A 25,050-nucleotide genomic window follows, 5' to 3' on the forward strand; every position below is an offset into this window, starting at 1 on the left:
TGTATCGTCAGTTAACAGTAAGTCTCTAGGAATGTAAGATCCAATGTTCAAAGCTAAAATTTCCCCTCCAACAGCTTCTTTCTATTTGTTCCTTATTTTTCTAAAAGGTGCCATTATCCACATCCAGTTGCTCAAGCCAGCAACTGGGCATCATCTTGACAAGTGTCTCTCCTTTATCTCCCACATCTACTCTAATGCCAGGATCTATTTATTCTGCCTTCTAAACTGCCTTCTCAGTTCTGTCCACTCATTGATCCCATAGCCGCCACCTTCATTCAAGTTACCACCATCTCTTACCTGGATTGCCACAGGGCTTCTTAACTAGTCTTCCTAGATCATTTGTACCTCCTTTCCATATGGCAACAAGAGTCTTATAATAATGCAGATCTGATCCTAGTCTGTCTCTGCATAAAGCCCATTCATCATGTCTCCTAAGATAAAGTTCAAAGCCCTTAATATGATCTATGAAACCTCATGTGGTCTTGCCCTTACTATCTTTTCACTCACCTCCTTGCCTGAGCCACATTGTTTCTGTTCATTTCTTTGAGAACCTGCTACTCAACCATTTCAGTGTCCTGGAACGTGCTGTTCTTCCCTCCCTTCTCTACACTATCGCAGTGTAAAGTCACTTCCTCATACTTCTCGGACTGAGATAGGTCACCTTGATATTCACTTCCATGTCATCTTACACTTTCCCTTCTTAACACATGTAACTCAGAATTATTTATTCAAAGTCTGTCTTTCCCACTCAACAGGTAGATACTAGGAGGTGAGGATCAAGTTTGAGTTGTTCATCATTTTATCCTTTTTGACATTATACTTACTTTTGACATAATGACAGAGTTCAAAAAACCCAAATAATTAAAATTTGAACACAAGTGGGTAGTGCTTATTAAAAATTTGTTTGAAAGTATCATCAACAGTCGTGTTTACTCAGGTTCAAATTGACTTGGCAATGTATGGGTACATATGGAAAGAATCTTCCAGGTGAACAAATTTCAATATATTGGTAAGCCCTGAACAAGTGGCCTCTTTATGAGAATGTATGTGGAATGTAAAATCTAGAAGAGATTTATTTTCTTGTAGTCATGCTGCGTGTATCTAAACACATAAAAGAGGTTCCAGTATACTAACTTTACACTCACTGGAAATTTGCAGACAGATTAAGAGCAGCAAAACAGGAAGTAGACACACACCCCAAAAGTCAAAAAACAAGTCAAGTAGATGTCATAAAGCCCAAAGCGTATGTATCCTCAAAGCCTTCACTCCAACTTTGCTTGCTCTTTACTTGTAGATAGTATCAATAAATCTATTTGCTTGGCTTTCTCATTTCTAAGGCCAAAGCCCCAAACAAGAACTGGACAGGGAAAGACGGTTGCAGGAACCCACTGTTCCCAGTGGCAGTGTCGGCTAACAGCAGGGTCATCTCGCCCTCCTCCAGACTTTGGTGGGACCTTACTTGTGTGACAGCACTAACCATATGCTTTCAAAAAGTGGCATGATTATGCTTTCAAAAAGTCACTTCCCATTCTTGATCATAAGCTCTTAAGGGGAAACCTTGACTTTTTACAAGACTTTCAGAGCATCACACAAAACCATGTCATAGTTGATACTCATAATTAAAATAAAGCAAAACAACTCTGAGTCATCAAGAGAAAATTGAATTATGTTTAATATTGTTTGAGGAACCTGGAATGAAATATTATATTTTAGAAATGTTTTCATACCTAATAATGGAAATGAAAAGCTTTTCTTCTAAAAGAACTGAATACAAAGTTATTACTTCCATTTTTTAGAGCCACTTATAAACCATGGAGTGTCTCAGAGCTGAAGTTTTACTATTTACTACTCCTAATTCTATTGATGTATAGTTTGCAAACCCTTTAAACAACCTAGCTGACAGCAACCTATGAAGAAGACAGGGTAAGTGTTCTCACTTTACAAATAAAAACCCTGACGCTATAACATAAATTATTACCTCAAGATTACAGCTATTAAGGGCCAGAACTTTTAGTCTTTCTGGATACATTTAGCCATAAAACCAATGTAGTGCTGTGGTAAAATCACAAGCTTTAGTGTCAGAAACATCTAGATTTGTCTTTCCTTTAGCCACATACGAACTGAGTCACAGTGGGTGATGTGCTTAATCTCTTTAGATGAGGGCAAACTGAGCAATTATTAGTCATGTGATATATCAGTTTGGCAAAGTATGAACTGGAGCCACAAGGGGGAATCTTTGAGGAATCAGCTAATGAATTCCTTTAGGTTTTGAAGCCAGAGGATCAGGTATTAAACAAAAAGACATTTCCTGGTGACACCAACCCTCTGTGTTTTGGTAAGGTATTTTTCAGTCCATCTGACTCTCAGCTTCTCTGGGTATAACACTGGAATAACAGTAGTACCTATCTGTATCAGTCAGAATAGGTTATGTGCAGTAACGAAGAGTCCCCAAATCTCAATGATTTAAAACAAAATGTATTTCTTACTCACTCATGTCCGTTGTGGGTTGCCCAGTAGCTCTTTCACATCACCCTTATATGAGAACCTGGGATGATTGTCTTTTTATTATCTGGAAGGTTGTCATTATGGCATTATGACCATTATGGCAAGGGGAAGGGATCACAGCAAATCACACACGGGCTCTTAAAGGTTTTTGCCAGGAAAGGACATACATCTCTTCACTCACATTTGACAGACCAAGGTAAGCCACCGCTCTTGCCTAACTTCATGGGGTTGGGAAAATGAAAACCAACAGTGGGCCTGTGAGCCTGGGAAGAGAACTGAAATATTGATGAACAGCCCTAATGATCACCACCTGGCCCTAGTAGGATTGCCAGGAGGGTTAATTTAGTGAATGTAAAACACTAAGCTTAATGCCTGGTACCTTACAAGAACTAAGTAAATGTTAGGGATTGTTATGACTTACATTGGTTACAAACTTTATTCATAATGATGATTTGAACCTTATATCAGCTTGTTACATGTAGTGTGTCTTAGGAAAATAGAATTTTTGAAATAGAGCCTGTGTCTGGAAGAAAAATAGAGCTGCATGACTTCCTAACCTTGCATGAGGGAAATGCCTCAGTGTGCTACACAGACACAGCATCAGGACTCAGCTGACTTAGATGGAACAGTAGTCAGTTATTCTTTTCTGTCCAGATGGGAAATTTGTTATTTATAAACTGCTAAATAACAAAGAGGATTGGGATTATACATTTCATGTTATAGAGCCAAGTTCATTATTTTTGAGTGTCCAACCCTGTTTCTGCACATTTCTTTGCACTGTGTTAAGCTGCAAAGCCCTGCTTATGGTTCATAGATTCTTCCAGGTTGATGGTAAGCAAGCCCTACTATAGTCAAAGCCATTTAGGCAAAAATAGGTCCTCTTGGTTTTTAGAGTCCTCTTTTGTCTTCCTTCTTCCTTGGGAGGAGACATTTCTCTTGCCTTATTTTTTCACTCTTTTCCGCTAAGCAGGAAAGAATCGGTCATTGGGTCATTGTGGTGGATGGTTGATTGATTACATTTTACCACAAGTGACTTCGTGTGTTAGTTGGCACTTTGATCTTAAATGTGTTATTCTGGCCTGTGAGCTTCTCTACAGTGAAGACCCTGTCATCCTTTAGCCTTGGGTCCCCAATGCCCAGAAGCATCTGGAACTTAGTTGGTCTTCATTAACCGTGAATGAAGGACAGAATGACAGTGCAACAAAGGTACAGTCCCCAATTAAAGGAATTTCAGGCATAAAGAGAGAACAAGGGGACATTTTCTCAGTGCAGGGACCCCTGCAATCCTATGCTAATTATCTTTTTCCTTTCTCCTCATTTCTTTCATCCTCATGGCTGGCAGTGACCACTGGGGAAGCAAGGAGGGGTCTCCCAGATCCTACAGCACTGCTGGACATTGTTGCCTCGAGCCATATTTCTCTAACGACAGCATTGCCTTCCCCACCTCCTTCCATCCCTGAAAAAGCGTCCTGTTTTAGAAGAATACAGTCAGCCGTCCCCTCCCCACTGTTGCATCGGAGTAAAGACTGGGTCTGTTAAGGAAATTCCTGCATCTCAGTGGCTCTCAAACTTCAGTAGCATCAGCATCACCTAGAGGGCTTGTGAAAACAGATCGCTGAGCCCATCCCCAGGGTTACTGATGCAGTAGGTGGCAGAGGGCCCATGAATCTGCATTTCTAACAAGCTCAGGGGTTATACCAATGCTGTGTTACTTTGAGCAGCACTACTCCATCTGAACTGTTCTGCTGCTCCTTCCAGAAGGAGCACCAATTTTCCAGTGCTAGTTTCTTTCTAGGTACTGGTTTTGCTTCGTTTTTCATGTTGCTTTTGAACTGGTGGAATGTTCCTAATTATTTATCTTTCTGATATCATAATACTTGTCTTCTCTTTTATGTGTCTACCCAAATGTTGTTTTGATTGTTACGGATTATGAATTCCTACGCACGGGAGCTGTCTCATCCCAGAAGACCTTGTAGAGAGAGAAAGCTGAGGGAGTTGCCTGCCCAGCGCTTATGAAGGCTGTATTTGGTCAGTAAAGGGATGGTTTCCTTGTAGCAAACATTTGGAGCCTTTAACCAACTATTTAAGAAATTCATGAGGTTTTTTCTTTTTTTATTATACTCCTGGTATCTAGCTAGTTAGCTGGTCAGCCTTTTTGAAATCATTAAAAAGGAATTACTTCAGCTATATTGGTAGGAGATAAAATTAATGTGTCTGCAGTGTTGCACAAGGAGTTTTATCATTTAGTTGACTGCTTCAAGCTTTAATTTCATGGTATTAGCTCTTAAGTTGATCTTGACGTAACAACAGAGTAATCTGACTTTTGAGAATAAAGACACACGTGAGCCTGAAGAAATGAAAGTCCAGATTTTAAGCGATTTTCTGTTTGGGGTGTTTATTAATAAATGAGCAAACTAGAAATTACATTAGTTAGGCCATAAAATCAGCTCTTTTCCAAATGGCTTATCTGGGTATTTTCTTTATGTATATCTTTTCTCTGTGTATATCTCTAGTTACAACAGGGGAACTTGTGTAGCTCAATCAGTACACTATAAACAGCTGTGTACATTTTGGTGTCTGTTCTCCAGCCATGTGTGTTTGGGGGTGTGTGTGTGTGTGTGTGTGTGTGTGTGTGTGTGTGTGTGTGTGTGTGTGTATGTAAAATATAAATTTTCAAGTAAATGAGATTGCTACCACATTGTTCTTTTTATATTCAAGTAGCATATTTATTGAACATTTCTTCCTGTCATTAAATGATTTTCTAGATTTGTAAAACTGACTACATGGTATTCCTTTATTTGAGTGTATCATAATTAGTTGATCAAATAATTGTGTTAATATAATTGAAAGGAAAAAAAAACCATGTTGTCAAATTACCCTCTGGAAAGAGAGAAAAAGCTTTTGTATAAACAGTGCTAACAAAAGTCTTTTGCTAACATTTCCTTAGTTTATACTTCTCATCTGATACTTTAGGTGAAAAGTGAAATCTTTAAGCTGATTGGGTTTTAAAATATTTTCTATAAGTTTAGGGTAACCGGAGTCAGTTTTTCATATCCTTAGTTTTGGAGCAAGATGGTAAAATCTGCAGCAGTAAAAAGATAAAATACCAAAACTTATGCCTCAAAGTAATAAGATATATAAGAAGCTAAATAGATTGAGTGTTGCCATCCGTTACTTGCTTTTGGGGATATTTGATCTTTCTTTTATCTATGTATTGGGTGATGTGGTATTTGGGTATTTGTGGTATTTGGTTTTGTTTTGTTTTTTGCTTTTTTTTTTTGAGGAACTTGATTACTTCCCACATACTATCTTGAAAATTTTTATGTAAGTGGTTCTTGTAAAGGTTAGAAGCTGAACTCATTTTGTCATCACCAACCATCACAAGTTATTGAGGGCGTGGCACTACGCCATGCAATTCAGAGATGCATATGATGTTTTTCTTTAAATAATGTAGTTTTTCTTTAGTGACACCTTTGTTTTTTCTATAAATGATGTATTTTTCCTCACGACACCCTAAATTCACGATGGTAAACTCTTCTTTCTCCCCTCATCTCCTTGTTTACTCTCAACATTTCCAATCATGCCTCCTTCCCCTAATCCTATTTCTGTTAACAAGCAGTACAATTGAAGGAGAAATCACATGATTTTAAGCTAAACAGACCTGGGGTTGAAATCTTGCTCTTCTACTTCCTGGCTGTGTGGTGTTGAGCAAATTACTTACCCTATCTGAGCCTCAGTGAAATGGTACAGCTTTTCCTCTCTTACAGACATTTTCTGAAGATTAAATATGATAATATGTATTAAGTTCCTAAAAAAACAAAATCAGAGCTCAATAAACACTAGTACCTTTCTCATTTTTAACTTTTTATTCTTTTCTCAATTTACATCCTCTCCCCCAAAGTCTGCAGATAAATCATTTGAACTTCTTGGCAGTTCTCTTGGAAAAGATTCAGGATAAAACTTTTTCCCTTCTTTCTGGGATTCATTAGTATTAAAAAGTCACCATTTGGGCTTCCCTGGTGGCGCAGTGGTTGAGAGTCCGCCTGCCGATGCAGGGGACACGGGTTCATGTCCCGGTCCGGGAAGATCCCACATGCCGCGGAGCGGCTGGGCCCGTGAGCCATGGCGGCTGAGCCTGCGCGTCCGGAGCCGGTGCTCCGCAATGGGAGAGGCCACAACAGTGAGAGGCCCGCGTACCGCAAAAACGAAAAAAAAAAAACCCTCAGATTGAAGTCATGTGAATTTATAGGAAAGCTCACCCTTGGCATAAACTCATCTTAAATAAGCCCAGGGTTGTTAATGCCTTGAAGAAAAGTTCAATGTAAATATACCTTCTTTAGCTTCCGATTAAGCAGGGGAAAGGCACGTATGAGGTAATCCTTGAGTGCAAGGGTGGTCTCCTTCCTGCCCCTCCATCCAGCTCCTGCCATAAGGCCCTGCCCAGACAGACCCTCCCACTGGGATGACTCATGGGTCTCTGTAGACACTGGGCTGTGCTGCACACAAAGGATGAAACAGGGTAAATGGAGGGGACAGACAGAGATTTCACTGCAGAGCATGAAAATTAAATAAAATTCAGTCTTGCTCCGTCATCTTTACGAGGAGATAAATATAAATCAGGCTAAGTGGAAGACCCCTTTCCAGAGCCCCAGCCCAGTTTCCCCCTCATAATGAAGCTGAAGATCTCTGTCCAGACTTGGTGACTGCATGCTCTATGAGAATAATAATTTTGAAGTTGCCAGATAATCTCCACAAGAAAGCCATTTGCATAATTGAATCAAAGTTGGAAGGTGAGAGTAACCAAAGGCTCTCAGCAAGGACTGAGCTCTGGGGAAAGAAATCAAGCCACACCCCCTCTGAAAGCCAGAAGGGAGTTGTGTGAATAGGTCGGGATGACCCAGGCACAGAGAAAGCTGATCAATCCTGATGAAAGATTTGCTTTACAATATACAGCATTATCTTTGAGCATGTTCTAGATTATAAATTGTTTAAAGGCAGATACCAATTCTTAATTCATGCTTTATGTTGCCTTGCACCCAGTAAATGCAAGCGTTGCCCGGGTAGGTAAGAATTGTTTCCTGTGCTTCAAGATTATGATGTACCATAAGTAAATATTTCATTCCTGAATTTCTGGTTTAGTCTGGTTAGTGATTTTTGCCATTTCCTATTTTTTTCAAGTTCTGCATTTTTGCCTCAAAGGCTACATTACACCTGTTTTTAAATTAGCAAGTCCAACGAATTACCCAAATGTCTATTGGGTTGGTCTACTTTTTAATCTTATTTGACAAGTTACAGCATCCTTTTTTTTTTGCTCTGTATTTAATTAAGAGTCCCAAAATGGAAATGAAATAAAAGCAGTGCACGCTCCTTGCAAAAACGTGAATAATTTGGATATGTAGAAAGTGAGCGTTCTGTTAGGTAGCCCCCGCACTCCCACTCTTCAAACATAAGCACCGTTAACAGTGAGGTTGCCTCCTGCGTTACTTCAGTGCATATTCAAACACGTCTGTATGTTTGACACCAACAGGCCTGGACTCTTATTTCTGTTGTAAAATCTCAAAAATATGATGTGAAAAAATTTCTTTATTGGTCTATATCAATCATTTTTGATATCTGCATAATATTCTATTATACAGATGCAGCACAATCTTCTGTTGATGAACCTTAGTTATTTCCAAGCTGTTGCCATTACTGTAGCACTGAATGCATGATTTTATGTGTACTTCTGCAAGTCTTTCTAAAGGATGTCTTCATAGAAGTGAAATGGGGGGTGTGGCAAGGGGAATGGACAGTTAAACTTTGGAAAGTCATTCCCAAATTAACCTCAAAAAAGTACCAATTTGTCCTCTCATTGCCAGCTTATTAGAGTTTCTTTTCTTACACTTCACCAATAAGGGGCATAATCAATCCCTCTTTTTTTCATTTGTGTCAATTAGTAAGTGAAGTTGTAACTTTACTTTTGATATGGCTTTAGTTTGCATTTCTTTGCTTGCTACTGAGTTGCCCTTTTCATTTGTTAGCTGGACATTTGTATTTTTTTCTTCTGTGAATTGACTATTAATGTCTTTTGTCCATTTTTCTCTTGGATTGCTATCTCTCACAGGAAATTACCAATGAAGCAAACCATTCTAAAGTATAACTGATATTTGAAGCTAAAAATATCTTAGCCATGATCCCCAAATACCCTACCCTTGTAGAAAGTCGTAATGTGCCTGTGTAATGTTTTTAGAAACACAGTTTTATCCCCTGTTGATGTTAGGTTAGGTCTCTCTTGAATCATTTTTACTGCTAAGCATTCTTTCCAGTCTTTTTCATATTGCTGACATTTCATACAGTCTATCATTCTTCTCAACTTTTCCCTTTTAGCTAATATATTTATTTAGAGTCGGGATTTGTAGAAGATTCAGTCATCCCAGCAAACCCAGGAGGACAATTCCTGTCCTTATATAAATGTTTCTTTAAAAGAAGAGATGAAAAGAAGTAAGGACCTTTAAGGAAATATACAGGAGTTGTTCATGCTTTCAGATAGTTAATGTTTGCACTAATAACCCATAATTTTCTCCCCCAATACGTTTCTCCATCTTGTCCTCCACTTTTCCCACCTTTCCCTCTTCCTTCTTTTCTGCCCTTTGCCCATTTTCTCTGTTGTCCTCTCCCTCAGCAGCTCTGAATCAGTTAATTTTGTCTCCTGGAATTCTAGGTAAAAAGTCTTAGTTAAAACAGGCATTGATTGGTACTTTTTCAGGGGTGAAACAGTAGGCATTCCCATTCAATAGGAGCGAGGCAAGGATGTCCATGTCATTCCTGTTGTGTACTTGTTTACCTTTGCTCTCTGGGTAGTGGGGGATAGTTAGATAATAGCAATTGTAGGTTTAAAAGTGGGAAAGGGGGGCTTCCCTGGTGGCGCAGTGGTTAAGAGTCCGCCTGCCGATGCAGGGGTCGCGGGTTCGTGCCCCGGTCCAGGAAGATCCCACATGCCGCGGAGCGGCTGGGCCTGTGAGCCATGGCCACTGAGCCTGTGCTCTGCAACGTTAGAGGCCACAACAGTGAGAGGCCCGGTACCGCAAAAAAAAAAAAAAAATGGGAAAGGGGAGGCAAAAATATATCTGGATGACATAATTATATTTCTAGAACTAAGAGAATGAACTGAAAAGTTTTTTATTTAAGTGAGCGAGTTCAGTAAAGTAGCTTAGTACTAAATTAATGTACAAAAATCAGTAGCCTTCCTACATCCAAACAACAATCACTTGAAGATAGAAATGATACTGACAGAAAACACACCAATGTGCAATAGAAACCCAGTGACAAAATACCCAAGAAATAAAAAGTAACACAAATTAAGAAAGATCTATGTTTAAAAAAACTATAAAATAAAACCTTTTAGATAAAATGCTGCTGTGGTACAACAACGCCAAGTTTCCCTATAGTTATGTAGAAATTTAGCATGATCCCAATAAAAATACTAACCGGATTTTTAAAAATCAAATTCTAAAGTTCGTAGGCAACATAAAATGTGTAACAATAGACAAGAAACTTTTGGCAAAGGAGAATGAGAATGGGCTAATCTTATCAGATATTCAAATATGTATTTTAATACAAATGGTAATTAAATGAGTTTGGTTCTGGCAAACTAATAGACTGATTAATGGAACAGAATGGTAAGTCTTTTTTGTTTTTGAATTTTATTTTATTTTTTTATACAGCAGGTTCTTATTATTTATCCATTTTATACATATTAATGTATATATGTCATTCTCTTAATATTGATCCATATGCACATGAGATTTGGTATATAGTACTGATATATGAAAGTAATACGTAATGGAAGTAGCATTTCAAATCGAGAAAGGAGTGACTGATTACCTGTGAACAAAGTAGATCCCTATCTCAGTTCTTACACAAAAAGGAATTCCAGATACATCAGAAAATTAAAATGGAAGAGAATTGGCATATAAAATTATTAGAAGAAAACATGGGAAAATTTTTAATATAATCTAACATTGAAGAAGGTCTTTCTAATGATTATATGAGGCCATCAATCAACATACTGATAAGGTTAACCACATACAATTGGAGTCTTCTGTTTGGTTAGAGATACAATGAAAAAAAGTAAAAATATAAACTGAATATGTTTGCCAGGCATATCACTACCAGAGAGCTGATTTCTTCAGTATATAAACAACTTGTATAAATCAATTGTGAAAAACCAAATGAGAAAATATTCTCCCCCCTCTCTGGAAATAGCTAGGAGAAATCCAACACTGCTTACCTCTGGGAAAGGGAACTAGAGAAAACAGGGGTGGGAGAGACTTCTTCACTTTGTACTGTTGGGTTTTTACCTTGAGCACAAGTAATTCCCAAATAGAGAAGATAAGAAAAACACAGACTGGCCAACAAATACTTTTTTTTAAACTGGAAGCCTAAAAATATGTTTTCCTCAATTCCCCTTGCTGCCACTAACCTGTACAAATAGGAGAAGAGAGGGAAGAAAATGAAAATAAAAATAGTTACATGCATCCCCACTGCCTCCTGTATTGTTTTTTTCAATACGTTTACCAATAGTAGAGTTTCTCTAAAGGACCTGTGGCACATGTCCCCTAGATGCTAAGGGACTTCTGTATTTCCAAGCTTAATAGATTCTTTTTTAGTGCGAGCTGTGGAGTCTGGTCTTGCCATCCCTCACAAGGCCTCTCTTCATACCACTTTCTATTTTGCCTGAAAGGCAATCCTGCTCAGATTTTACTTATGGGGAAAAAATGTAAATTCTCTAGATGGACTTTGAACTATTTCCTAATGTTTTTCTAGGGTTTTAAAAATGCTATGTAGCTTAGAGCTACTAAGCTACAGTTGGAAAACTTGATAAGAAATTTGATGTACTACCGTACTGTTAGTATGGATTAAAAGATGACATGGCTCACTGCTAATTCAGATGGTGTTTTTGCTCTGGTGAGAGGTGGTTCCTTCTTTACAGTAGAGAAGAAGGTAAGACCTTTTGCATCCTTAATGGTATTGGCACAGCTGTGTTCCATGCAAAACTGACAGACGTATACAAGATATTGGCTAGAAAGTGGAGCAACTGGGATTGAAACTTCCTACTGCCCTCCAGCTTTTTCCCTTGTCCTATAGGAATGTCAGCATGTATTTGGATTTTCCAGACATTTAAAATCACTGGAAAGGACATTACTACTTTTTAGAGTCTCACTTTCCAATATCGTCTTCAAAAACATGGTCACCCTACCTGAAAGTGAAGTTACGAAATATGTTCTTCTGCAGAGCAGGGATCTACATAAAAAGTCCAATTTGTGATTTTAAATACTTCAGCTCTTTATGCAGGAATATCTCAGCTAATTTCCTGCATCTTAGTAAATTTGTTACTTCTTTAGTGATAGCTTCTTTACACCAATTTCAAGTCGACTTCCTGTCAGGAAACAAAGTGAACAGGGAGTGTGACAATCCTTCTAAGGACTTGTCCAGATTTGAAGAACTGGGATCCAGGGCGGGAAGTATATTTCTACTTTGGGGAAAGAGGTTCTGATTTCTTCTGTTCCTGTGGAAAATGTCTCCCACTGGCTCTCAGCAGAGTTTTTTCTAACAGCTCATTATGGATCTGTTATTTGGCCTCCTGAAGATTTTTGTGTTCCATGGGCTTCCTGGCTTTTAGCCCTTGGAAAGAAATTGTTCCACGTCATTGTTACACAGCTCATAATTGGTTTAGGCCCATATTTTATAGTTTGTCAGGCTGGCAGGTTATGAAAGCATCAGTAACAAAAAACATATATAGATTTCCAAGTGCATTTTCCATTCCTAGCATTTCTGCATGTTTAGGAGGTACTTGACCATAAAATGATATTTTATCTTTAATGACTGGGTATCATGCTGCTAATTGTCAAAAAATTCTGTATTTCCCTTTAGTTCTAGCATTCACGTGGAAGTAGAGCTATACTAAGTATTAAGAAACCGTTCTCTCCATGGTAGGCCAGCAAAGGTCTTCAGAATGTACATAAAATCATAGCTTAAACTTTTTGTCACAAAATTCACATATTGTAAATTTTCACTTTATGTCACCCTTTCAGCATCTTCTCTAGTTCTCATATCCCCAACCCATATTCTTCATTTTCAGTCTGTTTTATGTCCAGGTGTCCCAATGGAAACAGAATGGTGCTTGCAGAATTCATCAGATTACTCAGGCATACGATTTAATTGCATCACTAAGTAAAAACAGCAGATGAACTAGTTTGGGTTTTTCTACCTTGTTTTTATTATTGCTATTATTTTTTGACAGAGACAAGTCTCCAAATCTCAACAAATAGAATGAATTGAAAAGAAAATCATGCTTTATTCTTTCTGTAACGTATTTCCCACCTGTCTCTCTCTTACATACACTCAACTCTTCTTTGCAACCACCTAATTATTAATGCTTCTGCCACTAAAATACACAGACGCCACTCAGATAGTTTTTGACTCTAAATCCCAGGACAAACTTGCAGTCATAATTTCCTTCCCATGTACAGTGACCCATCATTAATTATTTAACTCAATATATTAAAATATATTTTTAGTTTGCCTACCTGAGCAACGAATAATAAACAATGAAGAGTTAATAGCTATTGTTTATTGAGGAATTACTGTAAAGTGTAATAGTGAACACTTTATATGCTTCATTTTATCCTCAAGAAGACCTTAAAATCAGACACAGCTGACATCACTGATGTAGACCTTAGTTCCCAGACACTGAGCTGTGCTTTGCATTTATCATTTCCTTTGCTTTACAACAACCTTATTGATACTATCCTCGTTTTACAGATGAGGAAACTGAGGCTCCAAAGGTTGAGCCAGTTTTTCAAGGATGGCTATTAAGTGGTGTGTAGGGATTCAAGTCCCCCCAGGTCTTCTGCCCCCAGTGTACTGTATCCTCTGTATTAAAGACGGGTTTTGCCATTTTATACATGAAGGAACTGAGAGGAGAAAAGTTTAAAACAACACGCCCAAGGTTGCATGGCTGTCAAGTGATGGAGCAAGGGTGTGAACCCCTGTCTTTCTGATTTCAAGGCCCATGTGCAAAACCATTATGCTACACATTAAAAAATGATTTCTATTCTATTCTTATTTTTTAAACTTTAATATGATTGAGCTATCTGTCACCCATAGGCATTTTCTCTTTCAGCTCTGGTAAAGATATAGATTAGAAATCCTCCTCTAAAAGTTTAAAATGTCTCTACAGGGAAGGAAGTCCTAAAACTGTTCTAGCTTGAACAGAAAATATTTCCATCTGTCACATCTGTGGATACCACATGGGGTTTTAATATAATGCTTTTGTTTGGTTCTGAAGGCATAGATTAATTTTCACCTCCTTTTGGCAGATAGCTTCACTGTCTGGCAACTTTTTAAACCTCGAGATTAGAATAAAAATTCAAAGTATACATAAGACAATATCAAATATATTTAAAATAATAGGCACACTTCAGCTGAGAAGATGAAGAAAAACTGTAGGGCGAGGACTCTCGTGGAACAGTGAGGAACGAGAATGACTTAGAATCTGCATGGCAAACTCCTACTGATGCACCAGGTCTCCATGACTTGCTGCTGTTTCTTGGAAGCTTCCCTTGATTCCTCCAGATGGTGTGGAAGAGCATTCTCTAGTACAGCTCCATCAGAGCAATTCATTCATTCTACTTTAAACGTGTACTTTGCTTTCCCACTGGACCCCATACTCCTTGAAATCAAGGATCGGGTGTCGTTATCTTTGTGTCCCTAGTTACTAGCATATTTCAGTCATAGTCAAGCCTTCAACAAGGCAGTTCACAGTCAACAAATAAACTTGCTGAGCACTTAACTACATTCCAGGCACTGAGCAAGGCATTGGAAGATAGCATGAAAAATAATACAAAGAGGAATATCTAACCAAGAATGAACACTGGCCTGGGAGTCTGAAAACTTAAATTGCAATCCTATTCTTTCTGCTGATTCATTGTTAGATCTTAGACAACATTCCTGTTTTTAGCTGGCTAAAAGGAATGTCTGGATTCAAAGTCTTCTAAAGCTTTCAACTCTGCAAGTCTATTTACTTACCATTACCTTAGATATGAGCACGTGAATGCATTTAGAATCACATCTGGTGTATAACAGGCTCATGTGTGGTGAGAATAGTAGGTCAGTGTGGTCAGAAGAAGACTTAAGTGTACAGAAATAAACTTCCATGGGGCTGTGAATATTCAAAACTTGTATGGATTAGGGCTGTGAAAAGCAAATTCCAGAATGTGCTTAAACTTGTAAAAAGGGTAAAGGACAACAACAATAAGACTTTTAGAAGTATAATCAGAGCAAGAATAGGAGAGGATACACCTGACAGTTAGATGCGATGGTGTAGTGTTGATACGTGATACACAGGCAGAAATCCTCCTAGTCAAGGAGAAAGAGCTTTCAGCTGAAAGGTGTACAATAAACATGGTCCAGAGGAGAGATGAGCCCAAGGTAGACGAGTAGATGTTAAGTGTGCTTGAAAGAATGCAAGAGTCTGCGTCTGTAGTGAGAAAGGTAGCAAATGAAATTGAATTCCTACTGATGATTTCTGAGCTCTTCGATGAGTGGGTACGATGGCAAAGGCCTGGAGATAGCCCAACAGGATCCTGGTTTGCACAGTGAAGAAGCAGGTGTGTTGTGTGAAATTTAAGCTGCTGATCTTTATAGCTGTTGCTAGAAAGATTGTAGCTGATTTATGAACACTGAGAATGAAAAATAGGACAATTGATATGTAGCTAAAAACCCGAACTAATTTTTTTTGTTTTGTATTGTTAACAGAAGAATATCTGTCTTTTAGCTTGGCGTTTGACAAAACCGTGATATCTCTTTGGAGAATACGGAGACACTGAGTGTAGCTGACCCTCTCGTTAGGCTAGTTGAATGACTCCCTCAAAAAAATAGCTGCTAATCATTATATTCTTTAGGCCAGGACACATATTTTGAGCCCTATATCTACTACAATACCAGATATCAGTTTTTACTGATTACGTGAATGAATATTTACATAAATTAACAATGTCCACCTAGGAGGCGGTCTCGAGGGGAATGCCACAGGGCTTTCTTCAAGTTTCAGAAGTTTGGGTGAAGCCTTGGATCCAGAGAGACTGATAAACAAAAGCTCTGTGCCCAAGTTAACAAAACGAAATTGATTGTAGAAAAATTCTTCACTTGGATTTTTGAGGAAATAAGGCCCAGCCCTACCCTACCCAGGATGGTAGAGTAAGGAGGGGAGTCAGGGTGGACAGTGGTCTGTTCTGAGTCTGCACCTTCATATGCTGAAGGTGATCTAGACAGATGTGAGAGGCCAGTGCTCACCCAAGGACGGGTCTTCACCCTCATCTACTCCCCATGAAATGGAAGTGGAAGTCAGTTGGTTCATAGTCACAGTTTTAAAGGCACAAAGCATTCTTTAGAGTCTGGTGTTCTGGCAGAAACAGGAATCAAAATAAGAAAACAGACAGGGAAAGAAGACCTCAAGCAAAAGCAAATTCAGAGCAAATTTAGAGGCCCATCCCCTTCTCAAATTCTGTAGGAGCATACGCTCTGGAGCCACCTCTGAGCTGTGTGACCTTAGGCAAGTCACCTAAACTCTCTGAGCCTCAGTTTTATCATCTGCAAAATAGAGATCATAATGATTGTGTCCACCTCCAGAATTGCTGTGAGAATAAATATGTTCTTATACCTAAAACACTTCGAGTGGTGCCTATGAGCACTGTGTGTTAGCTATTATTACGATTATTGTTATTGTTATTATTAAAACTTAGAAGGATGCTATGATTTGTTACAATAAGAAAACTGTAGTGAACGGGGTCCCTATACTCCAATCCCTTCACCACCAGCAAAAGAAGAAAAGTCATAAAGTGTAGGATGGAAGAGATGTGGCTTTGCGGCATAAATAAAGAAGTAGACTTAGCTGTTTTTGCATGTACTGAACACATTGGACCAAGCTGACATCGCAGTTTGAAGATGCTGAGGCCTGTGCATTCACTGCCTCTAGGTTTTATAGTTTCACTAAGTTTCTTATTGCAAAGCTGCCTTTAGCATCCTCGTGCTATTTCCCAATATCAGTCCCTCATTACGGCTTTCATCTACAAGTTGAGATTCATTTTCCTAAGATGGCAACAACTGTGTTTTGCATCTTCCTCCAACTCCACTGAGTGTGAGTGTAGCATTCAAGCATTCGGGAATGACTCTTACTCCCTCCCAAGACCTGGCCCTCCCCCTCCCTCTCTAGCCTTGCCTGGTTCCCTCCCTCAGTGCCGCGCTGGGTGCCAAAGGCTGGGCAGAGCTCTGTTCCCCAGCCTTTCTTTTTCTTGACCTTACCCGAAGTACCATTCACGTGATTTTTTTACCGTGATAAATGTTAGAATGCTCTCGCCTGCATGAAGCCTGTTGTCAAGGTCCTCCCTGATTGAAACTTGTATTCTAGGGGTTACCACCTTATGTTTTATGTAGGTGTATGAGCCCCTTCATTAGCTTGCAAGCTCTTTGAAGCAGGGACTGAGTTTGCGCACTTTTGCTTTGCCAACTCAGGGTCAGTTTGGGGTCCTGAATCCCAAGAGAGGCTCACGTAGTGTTGAATTGCCTGGATTGGAATTGAGGGAGGACAGACACCCACCCTGAGCTTGCCGATCCTTGGGCGTGTTGGTGCCCCTGTCCGGCTGGCCAGGGCAGACTGGCTGAAGAAGCTGTGTGAGCCTCTGTCTCCCCCTCAGTCTCATCTCGATTTATCAACTCCTCCAGGAATCTTTCCTCCCTTCACTCACACTCTTAAACGGCCCTTGCTTTTTCTTCCTGTCTCTTCTGACTGGCTTTGCTTGCTTACAGAAGAGCCCAGTCACTCACTGCACTTTTCCACCTTCTCTCCTCATCTGTATTTCTCAAACTATTTTTTTTCTCTTCCAGCCCCTTTTTCTCTATCAGCTTCAGGAATAGAAAATGGCATCACTAGCAGAAAATGTTTTCCCAAGTTGGGAAGGACTGGGAATGTGTATGGAATGGGAATTCACCGAGGCTGCTTTTAAACCAGATGCGAGTCTTTTGCCCTTGTTTTCATTCTATTCAGAAAGAGTTTAGAAAAAATTCTTATCCTGCCATTATGGAAATAATTGAGTTAGATGGCTCCTATGTAATCTAAGCATTTTTTTCAAGAGCTCGAAACTGTTTTTGGTTCAAGAAAACGTAGGTTGACACTAAGCTTTGTTTTAGCCAAGGTTTGGCAAAGGTTCTAAGCTACGGTATGTATACTTTGATAAATTTCACAGACTAGAGCTATGGGTTATAATATGGTTTGTTCTTCCAATATTCAACTAACTTTAATCTAACTTACAATTCCAACGAAGGCTAGATTTACTCACCAGCCAGTTCAGCTAGCTAAAACTATAGATACCATCCACGACCCTGTTATTTAAGGACAATTCAAAAATCATAAATAGAAATTCAAAGGGAGAGCTTGATTTTGCAAGACAGAATTCGATGCCATGAAGCAACCCTCTCAGAACTTTGCCAGAGACCTTGTGGGTCTTAAAATATTCTCTGTTTTCTACCAGCCAGATTTGGCCGCTTGAGAGCTATTCATCACAAATGATGACAACTACTTTACCAAGTCACAAAATGTTGCTGTTTATTTTGGTATTAAATTTGTTCAAATTTTTAACTAGGAAAGTTAGTATAGTAATATTATGATTATATAGCAAATCTCAGGAAAAGTATTACTCCCTTACTGAGCATTTTAGCAAATATCTCTTGACACTAGCTATGTGTAAGGTATTATATTAAATATTTCTGATAATAAAAGTGTGGATTGAACTGGATGTTTGACCACAAGAAGTGGAAGAACTAAGACATTATAATATGGCGAGTGCCGTAGAACACTTGCTAAAGTGTTCTGAGGAATGAACGCGTGTAGGAGTTTGCTTAGTGAGTCAGAGAAGGCTTTACAAAGGAAGTGGAATATCAGCTTCAGTGATTAGCCAGATGATAATATGTGAAATATGTGAAAAGGGGGATCTAGACAGATGAAACATTATTAATGGAGTCTCAGAAATGGTATAGTATGGAGTACAGGCAATATGGTTGCGTTTTAGTTTTTGTAAATGAAAGAGAGCAGCTGGAGATGAAGCTAAATGCAGTAGTTGAATTCATGGGTTTGAAATCCCAGATTAAAACTTTGGTAGGTAGTGGGGAATATTTTATCCATTCTTCCACTCTTTAAACAACTTTGGAACTGTATTTTAGGATAATTAATTTGCCCTCAGCGTGTGAGCTTGATTGTGGAGGAAGAGAAATGGAGTTTGGAAGACCAGTTGGGAAGTTATTATAATGGTCTAGTAAGAGTTCATAAGACCTGCACTAGGCTGGGAAGAGCAGGATTGGAATGAAGGGGTAGAACTGAGAGACATTCTATAGTGAACATTTCTAGGAGTTAGAACCTGATTGGAAGATGAGAGGAAGAAGGAAGGGAGGAGTTAAAGGTAACTATGGAGAGTCAAGCCTGAGAACTGAGAGCATTGAAAAAGTCAGACAAGTCAAGTAGTATGGGTGGAAGGTGAGTCCAGCTCTGTGTGCTGTGGGATGGAAGGTGAGTTCAGCTTTGCTAGAGGAGCATCAATGTACATATATATGTCCCCCAGTGGAGAGCTGGAAATGTGAAATTGAAACTCAGGCTACAGTTTGAAATACAGACTTGGGACTCATTAGCTTAAAGGAAATGGTGGAAAGCGTGGGAGGGAAAATGAATACCAAGGGGGAGCATAAAGAGAAGATGGCCAAGGACAGGACACTGGAGGGAAGGTGGTCTACTTGTAGGTGAGAGAAGATGAGCCAGAATCGAAATAGTCAGTGAGGTCAGGGAAGAGGCAGAAGACTTAGTAGCATAAAAAGCTGGACAAGAGAGAGTTTCAAGAAAGGAAGGGTCAGGTAATATCCATGGAAAGAGAGAAGTGAGGAAGATGAGAATTGAGCAGGAGAAATTAAACGTGGTAGGTAAGTGTTCATTGGTGACCTTCACAAGAATGGTCTTAGAACTGTGAGTTGCTGGAATGTATTCTATTTGTAAATCTAGAGTTTGTTTGGGGCCTATTAAGTGTTCTGGATTTTTCTGTTTCTTTAAAATAACAGATAATGAAGGATGATGTGTGTGTGTGAGAGAGAGACAGAGAGAGAGAGAGAGACAGAGATAGAGAATATGTGTATCTTGTGACCAAGGAACTGTTTTATATGATAAGTGATAAAATTATTTAAGTAAAATATACCTTGAGCTCACATTTCATTAATAATAGAAACACTAATTCAGCCAAAAAAGGAAATCTCCAGAATTTTACATTAGTCAATAAACAAAACTTCTACCCAAATTAAAGCCTTATTCCTCGGCCCCATTGCATTACATGAAGCAATAACAACAATATACAGCGTTGGCCAAAACGTTCGCTCGGGTTTTTCCATAACGTCTTATATAAACAAGTGCTGAACTGCTGTGCATACCTCAGAACATACTTAAGACTGTCGTCTTTTTCTCTTCTTTTCAGCATAAAAGACTGAACTATGATAGCAACTGGTGGAGTGATAACAGGCCTGGCCGCCTTGAAGAGGCAAGACTCCGCCAGATCACAGCATCATGTCAACCTCAGCCCGTCGCCTGCCGCCCAGGAGAAGAAACCGGCCAGGCGTCGACCTCGGGCCGATGTCGTGGTTGTTCGCGGCAAAATCCGGCTTTATTCCCCATCTGGTTTCTTCCTCATTTTAGGAGTCCTTATCTCCATTGTAGGAATCGCAATGGCAGTCCTTGGATATTGGCCTCAAAAAGAACGTTTTATCGATGCTGAGACGACATTGTCAACAAACGAAACTCAGGTCATCCGGAGCCAAGGTGGTGTGGTGGTTCGCTTCTTTGAGCAGCATTTGCATTCTGATAACATGAAAATGCTTGGCCCTTTCACAATGGGGATTGGCATTTTCATTTTCATTTGTGCTAACGCCATTCTTCACGAGAACCGTGACAAAGAAACAAAAGTCATACACATGAGGGATATCTATTCCACAGTCATCGACATCCACACGCTAAGAATCAAGGAGCAAAAGCATATGAATGGCATCTACCCTGGTCTAATGGGGGAAACGGAAGTAAAACAGAATGGGAACTCCTGTGCCTCGAGACTGGCAGCAAATACCATTGCTTCTTTTTCAGGTTTTAGGAGCAGTTTTCGGATGGACAGCTCTGTGGAGGAGGACGAGCTGGTGAGAAATGAAAGTAAGAGTTTTGGACATCTTATGCCACCTTTGCTCTCTGACAGCTCTAACTCTGTTTGTGGTCTCTATCCACCTCCTTCCCAGACAACTGATGATAAGACCAGTGGCCCTAAGAAATGTGAAACCAAGTCAATTGTGTCATCGTCCATCAGTACTTTTACATTGCCCGTGATCAAACTTAATAATTGCGTTATTGATGAGCCCAGTATAGATAACATCACTGAGGATGCTGACAACCTCAAAAGTAGGTCGAGGAATTTGTCAATGGACTCCCTTATGGTCCCTTTGCCCAATACCAGTCAGTCCTTCCAGCCAGTCAGTATGATGCTCCCAAGGAATAATTCCGTTGGGGAGTCACTGTCAAGTCAGTACAAGTCCTCTGTGGCCCTTGGACCTGGGGCTGGACAGCTCTTGTCTCCTGGGGATGCTAGAAGACAGTTTGGGTCCAACACATCCTTGCATTTGCTCTCGTCACACTCGAAATCCTTAGACTTAGACCGGGGTCACTCCACCTTAACCGTTCAGGCAGAACAACGGAAACATCCAAGCTGGCCTCGGTTGGATCGAAGCAACAGCAAAGGATACATGAAACTAGAGAACAAAGAGGACCCGATGGAGAGGCTGCTTGTACCCCAGGCTGCAGTCAAGAAAGACTTTACCAATAAGGAGAAGCTTCTTATGATTTCAAGGTCTCACAACAATTTGAGTTTCGAACATGATGAGTTTTTGAGTAACAACTTGAAGCGGGGAACTTCTGAAACAAGGTTTTAATGTTGAAAAAAGATCTTATTTTACAAGGCTCTATATTCTAAACCTATTTTCACCAGTGTTCCCTTGTTAAAGCCTTGGTTATAAGCCTTTTTAATCAAATGGTTTGTAGTATATTAGACCTGGCTGCTTAATTCTGTAATGGAGATGGTTATATGTTTGGATTACTTAGGATTGCAGTACTCTATATTACTGCATATGAATTTATTTTTTTCCGTTCCCTTGAGCGCATGGGTTCTTTCATTAATATGAATACAAAATACTTCCATCCAAATTAAAGTTCCTATTCTTTACTTTAAAGTTCTTTCACGGATGGTCATATTCATGGAGCAAAGTGTCCAGTTTAGAAGAGGCAGGGTACCAAAGTGTAGACTAGAAGTGCCAAATTCAATGCTAATCTTAGGTGTCATTTTCTGAAAATTTGCTTTTATATAGGATTGGTTAAATTATTTAAAAGGAAAAAGATCTAGCTTCTGTGCAAGCTAATAATGTGAATCGGGTAAATTGGCTTAGTACTGAGTAGCTAATTGACAAGAATTGGTGGAGTTTGGTTGTGACTAGTACCCTGAGCTCTAGGTAGGTAGTATTTTTTTCAACATCAGTTCTATTTTAGTGATATTTTACTAAGAAACCATGTATTCAAGAGCCATGGCTGAGAATGCCAGATATTCTTAGGGGTAAATATCAAAATGCTCAGCTATAACTTTAGATATTCAGAATCAAAATTTCTTTGCAACTGACTTGAAAAATGAATGAACCAATTTAGTGTTTAGAAGTGCTATCTTGAAATAATTATATATATGAAGAAAAGATTGACTAATGAATAAAAATACATGCTAGTTAATGCTAACTAGTCTCAGTACCTTTTCCTAGCCGTCTCTCTTATCATCTAATATCCACTCACTCCCACATCCTTGTTTTCCCCCAATATCTTTTAGATCCTGTTATTTGGAAGATAATCAGCTAACCTTGACATTTCTTTTATCTTTGCATATCACTAAGTTGGTGGTTGAAGAAGATTTAGTCCTTGATACATTGCCTTGACATTTACCTTATGCTAGAAAGCCATATGGTAACTCTGAAGACTTTCTTATGGTGTAATAGATATTTTGGATTGTGGTTCTCAGTTATTGAAGATAATAAATATTAAAATGCATTTTCCATCAGAAAATTTTCATGTTTTCCATTAAGGTAACCTAATTTTAAAAAATTGTTTGACAGAACACTCAGGAAATTTTACAAGTTTTTCCCAATGCATACACATTTCTGAACATCAGTATTGCAGTTGTTGTGGAAGAGGAGAAGGAAGATATCTTTGTATTTGTAGCTCCCCACAATTCCACCTTGTATTAGCATCACGAGCTTCCTTGGACTGAGGCACAGTGTTACTTGTTAGAACATCAAGCCTGTGTATTGTAATGGAGTGGGCTTAATACTTTACGATAAAGCATTTAATAAACCTCCAGTCTTAATACTAGTGTGTGTTCTTCATACATTTCTATTATTTTTTGAATAAAATACATTTCTGTTCAAAGTACCATTTTTCAAACTTTCAGATACATCGTACTGAAGGGGCTTGATACCCTAGCATCTGCATTGGGTGCTCTGGCTTTTTTCTTTTGCTTCTATTAGGTTAAAGAGCTAGGTCCATCCACCTGTTGTATTAAGCTATTTTCATATTTTGTTATTTGGATGTGATGGTTAATTTTATGTGTCAAGTTGACTGGGCTAAGGGATGTCCAGATTTCTAGGTGTGTCTGTTAGGGTGTCTCCCGAAGAGACTAGCATTTCAGTTGGTAGACTGAGTAAAGATAATTGCCCTCGCCGATGCAGGTGGATCTAATCCAATCCACCGAAGGCCTGAACAGGACAAAAAGGCAGAGGAAGGATGAATTCCCTCCCTCTACTTGAGCTGGGGCATCCACTTTCTCCTGCCCTAGGACATCAGTGCTCCTGGTCTTCAGGCCTTTGGACTCAGACTGGGACTTATGCCATTGGCTCCCTTGGTTTTTTGGTCTTCGAGTTTGGGCTAGAACTACCACTTGCTTTCCTGGGCCTCTCTAGCTTGCAGGCAGATGGCAGAGAGTAGGATTTCTTGGCTCCAGAGACAATCCTTCAAAATAAATATATGTGTGTGTGTGTATATATATAAATGTCTATCTACCTATCTATCTATCTATCGATCTATCGATCTATCTATCTATCTGATCTTCTATTGGTTTAGTTTCTCTGGAGAACACTGACTAATATACTTAGGATGATTTTCACTTAAAATTTCATTGACTTTCAGGAAGATAACCAGATACATAGCATCTAGCAAATGTCAGTGATACTCCCAGATCTGAAAACAATGGCTCACAACACCCCTGATGTGACAAATGACTAAAGCCATATAATTTGTTCAGCTCACCCCTGAAAGAGCTCTAGCAATTTGAAGAGGATTAAACAGCATGGGTCTTGGAAGATTTGAATAAAGGAATTGGGAGCTCAAAGCAGAGATTTCTGTTCAGCCTCCACTCCATCAAAAAGCCTGAGTTTTTACTTACCAGACAAACCAAGTTTATTAAACAATAAATAATTTTCTTATTTTAAATTAATCAAAGACATGTTGCTAAGTAAAATTTTAGATGCATATGAAATAGCTGATGTCGCCGTATTGACTTGATGTAATTCCACCCCAAAGCAATGGAACCTGGAATTTTAGTTAGACTCTATTTTGTGCATTTCCCTTAGGCTTTTATAAATATTGCAGATTACTTACAAACTCCATTTCTTCCTCTGGGAAACCCCAGGAATCTGGACCATGAACTAGCTGCCTCTAGTCCAAAGAGTTTCTAAGGCCTGTGGCCTATCCAGGGTATATTAGTTTGCTCAGGCTACCATATAAAATACCACAGATTGGGTGGCTTAAACAAGAGAAATTTATTTTCTCCAGGTCTGAAATGCAAGATCAAGGTATTTGGCTTGTCCTGAGGCCTGTCTTCTTGGCTTGCAGAAGCTACTCTCTCACTGTGTGTCTCTGGTGTATCTTTGCCTTATGACCACACCAGTCATGCTGGATTCAGGCCCTACCCTAGAGGCCTTATTTCACCTTAATTACCTTTTAAAAGGCCCTATCTCCAAATAGGGTTACATTCTGAGGTACGGGGGTTAGGATTTAAACAACGAATTTGGGGTTGTGCCCATCACATGAGGTGTGCCCTTGAGAAGCAGGAAAGCTGCGTGTTCTTAGCCTGGATTAGGTGACAAGAGCACAGTATGCCCCCAATGGCTTTGCCACCCTCGCTGTGTAGCCTTGAATAAATCACTTCATCTCTGCATTTCAATTAATTCAATTTCAATTAATTTCTTAATTTCAAGCCTTCATTCCTCAAGTGGGAAACGAGACGGGTAAGAACATAAATTTTACAGTCCTTTCTAACTCTAAAAGTCCTGGGTTCCTGGTGCCTTGGGATGAAGATCCATTGCTATAGATTAAATGGCTTGATGCTCATAGGGGATCCAGGATGG

The 25,050-nt window shown here is 39.3% G+C and overlaps 1 protein-coding gene across 1 annotated transcript in view; it reads left to right on the plus strand.

The window, feature by feature from the left end:
* The window catches only part of TMEM200A (transmembrane protein 200A), a 74,057-nt gene extending 49,558 nt beyond the window's left edge, over positions 1-24,499 (plus strand). Inside the window, exon 2 of the mRNA XM_079938840.1 lies at positions 20,052-24,499. Within this exon, the coding sequence (XP_079794966.1) occupies positions 20,068-21,543 (1,476 nt within the window). The 5' untranslated portion in view covers positions 20,052-20,067 and the 3' untranslated portion in view covers positions 21,544-24,499. The remainder of the gene's footprint in view (positions 1-20,051) is intronic.
* Positions 24,500-25,050: the final 551 nt, after the last annotated feature.

This window comes from Stenella coeruleoalba (assembly GCF_951394435.1).
Source record: "Stenella coeruleoalba genome assembly, chromosome: 12".
NCBI classification, from domain to species: Eukaryota; Metazoa; Chordata; class Mammalia; order Artiodactyla; family Delphinidae; genus Stenella; species Stenella coeruleoalba.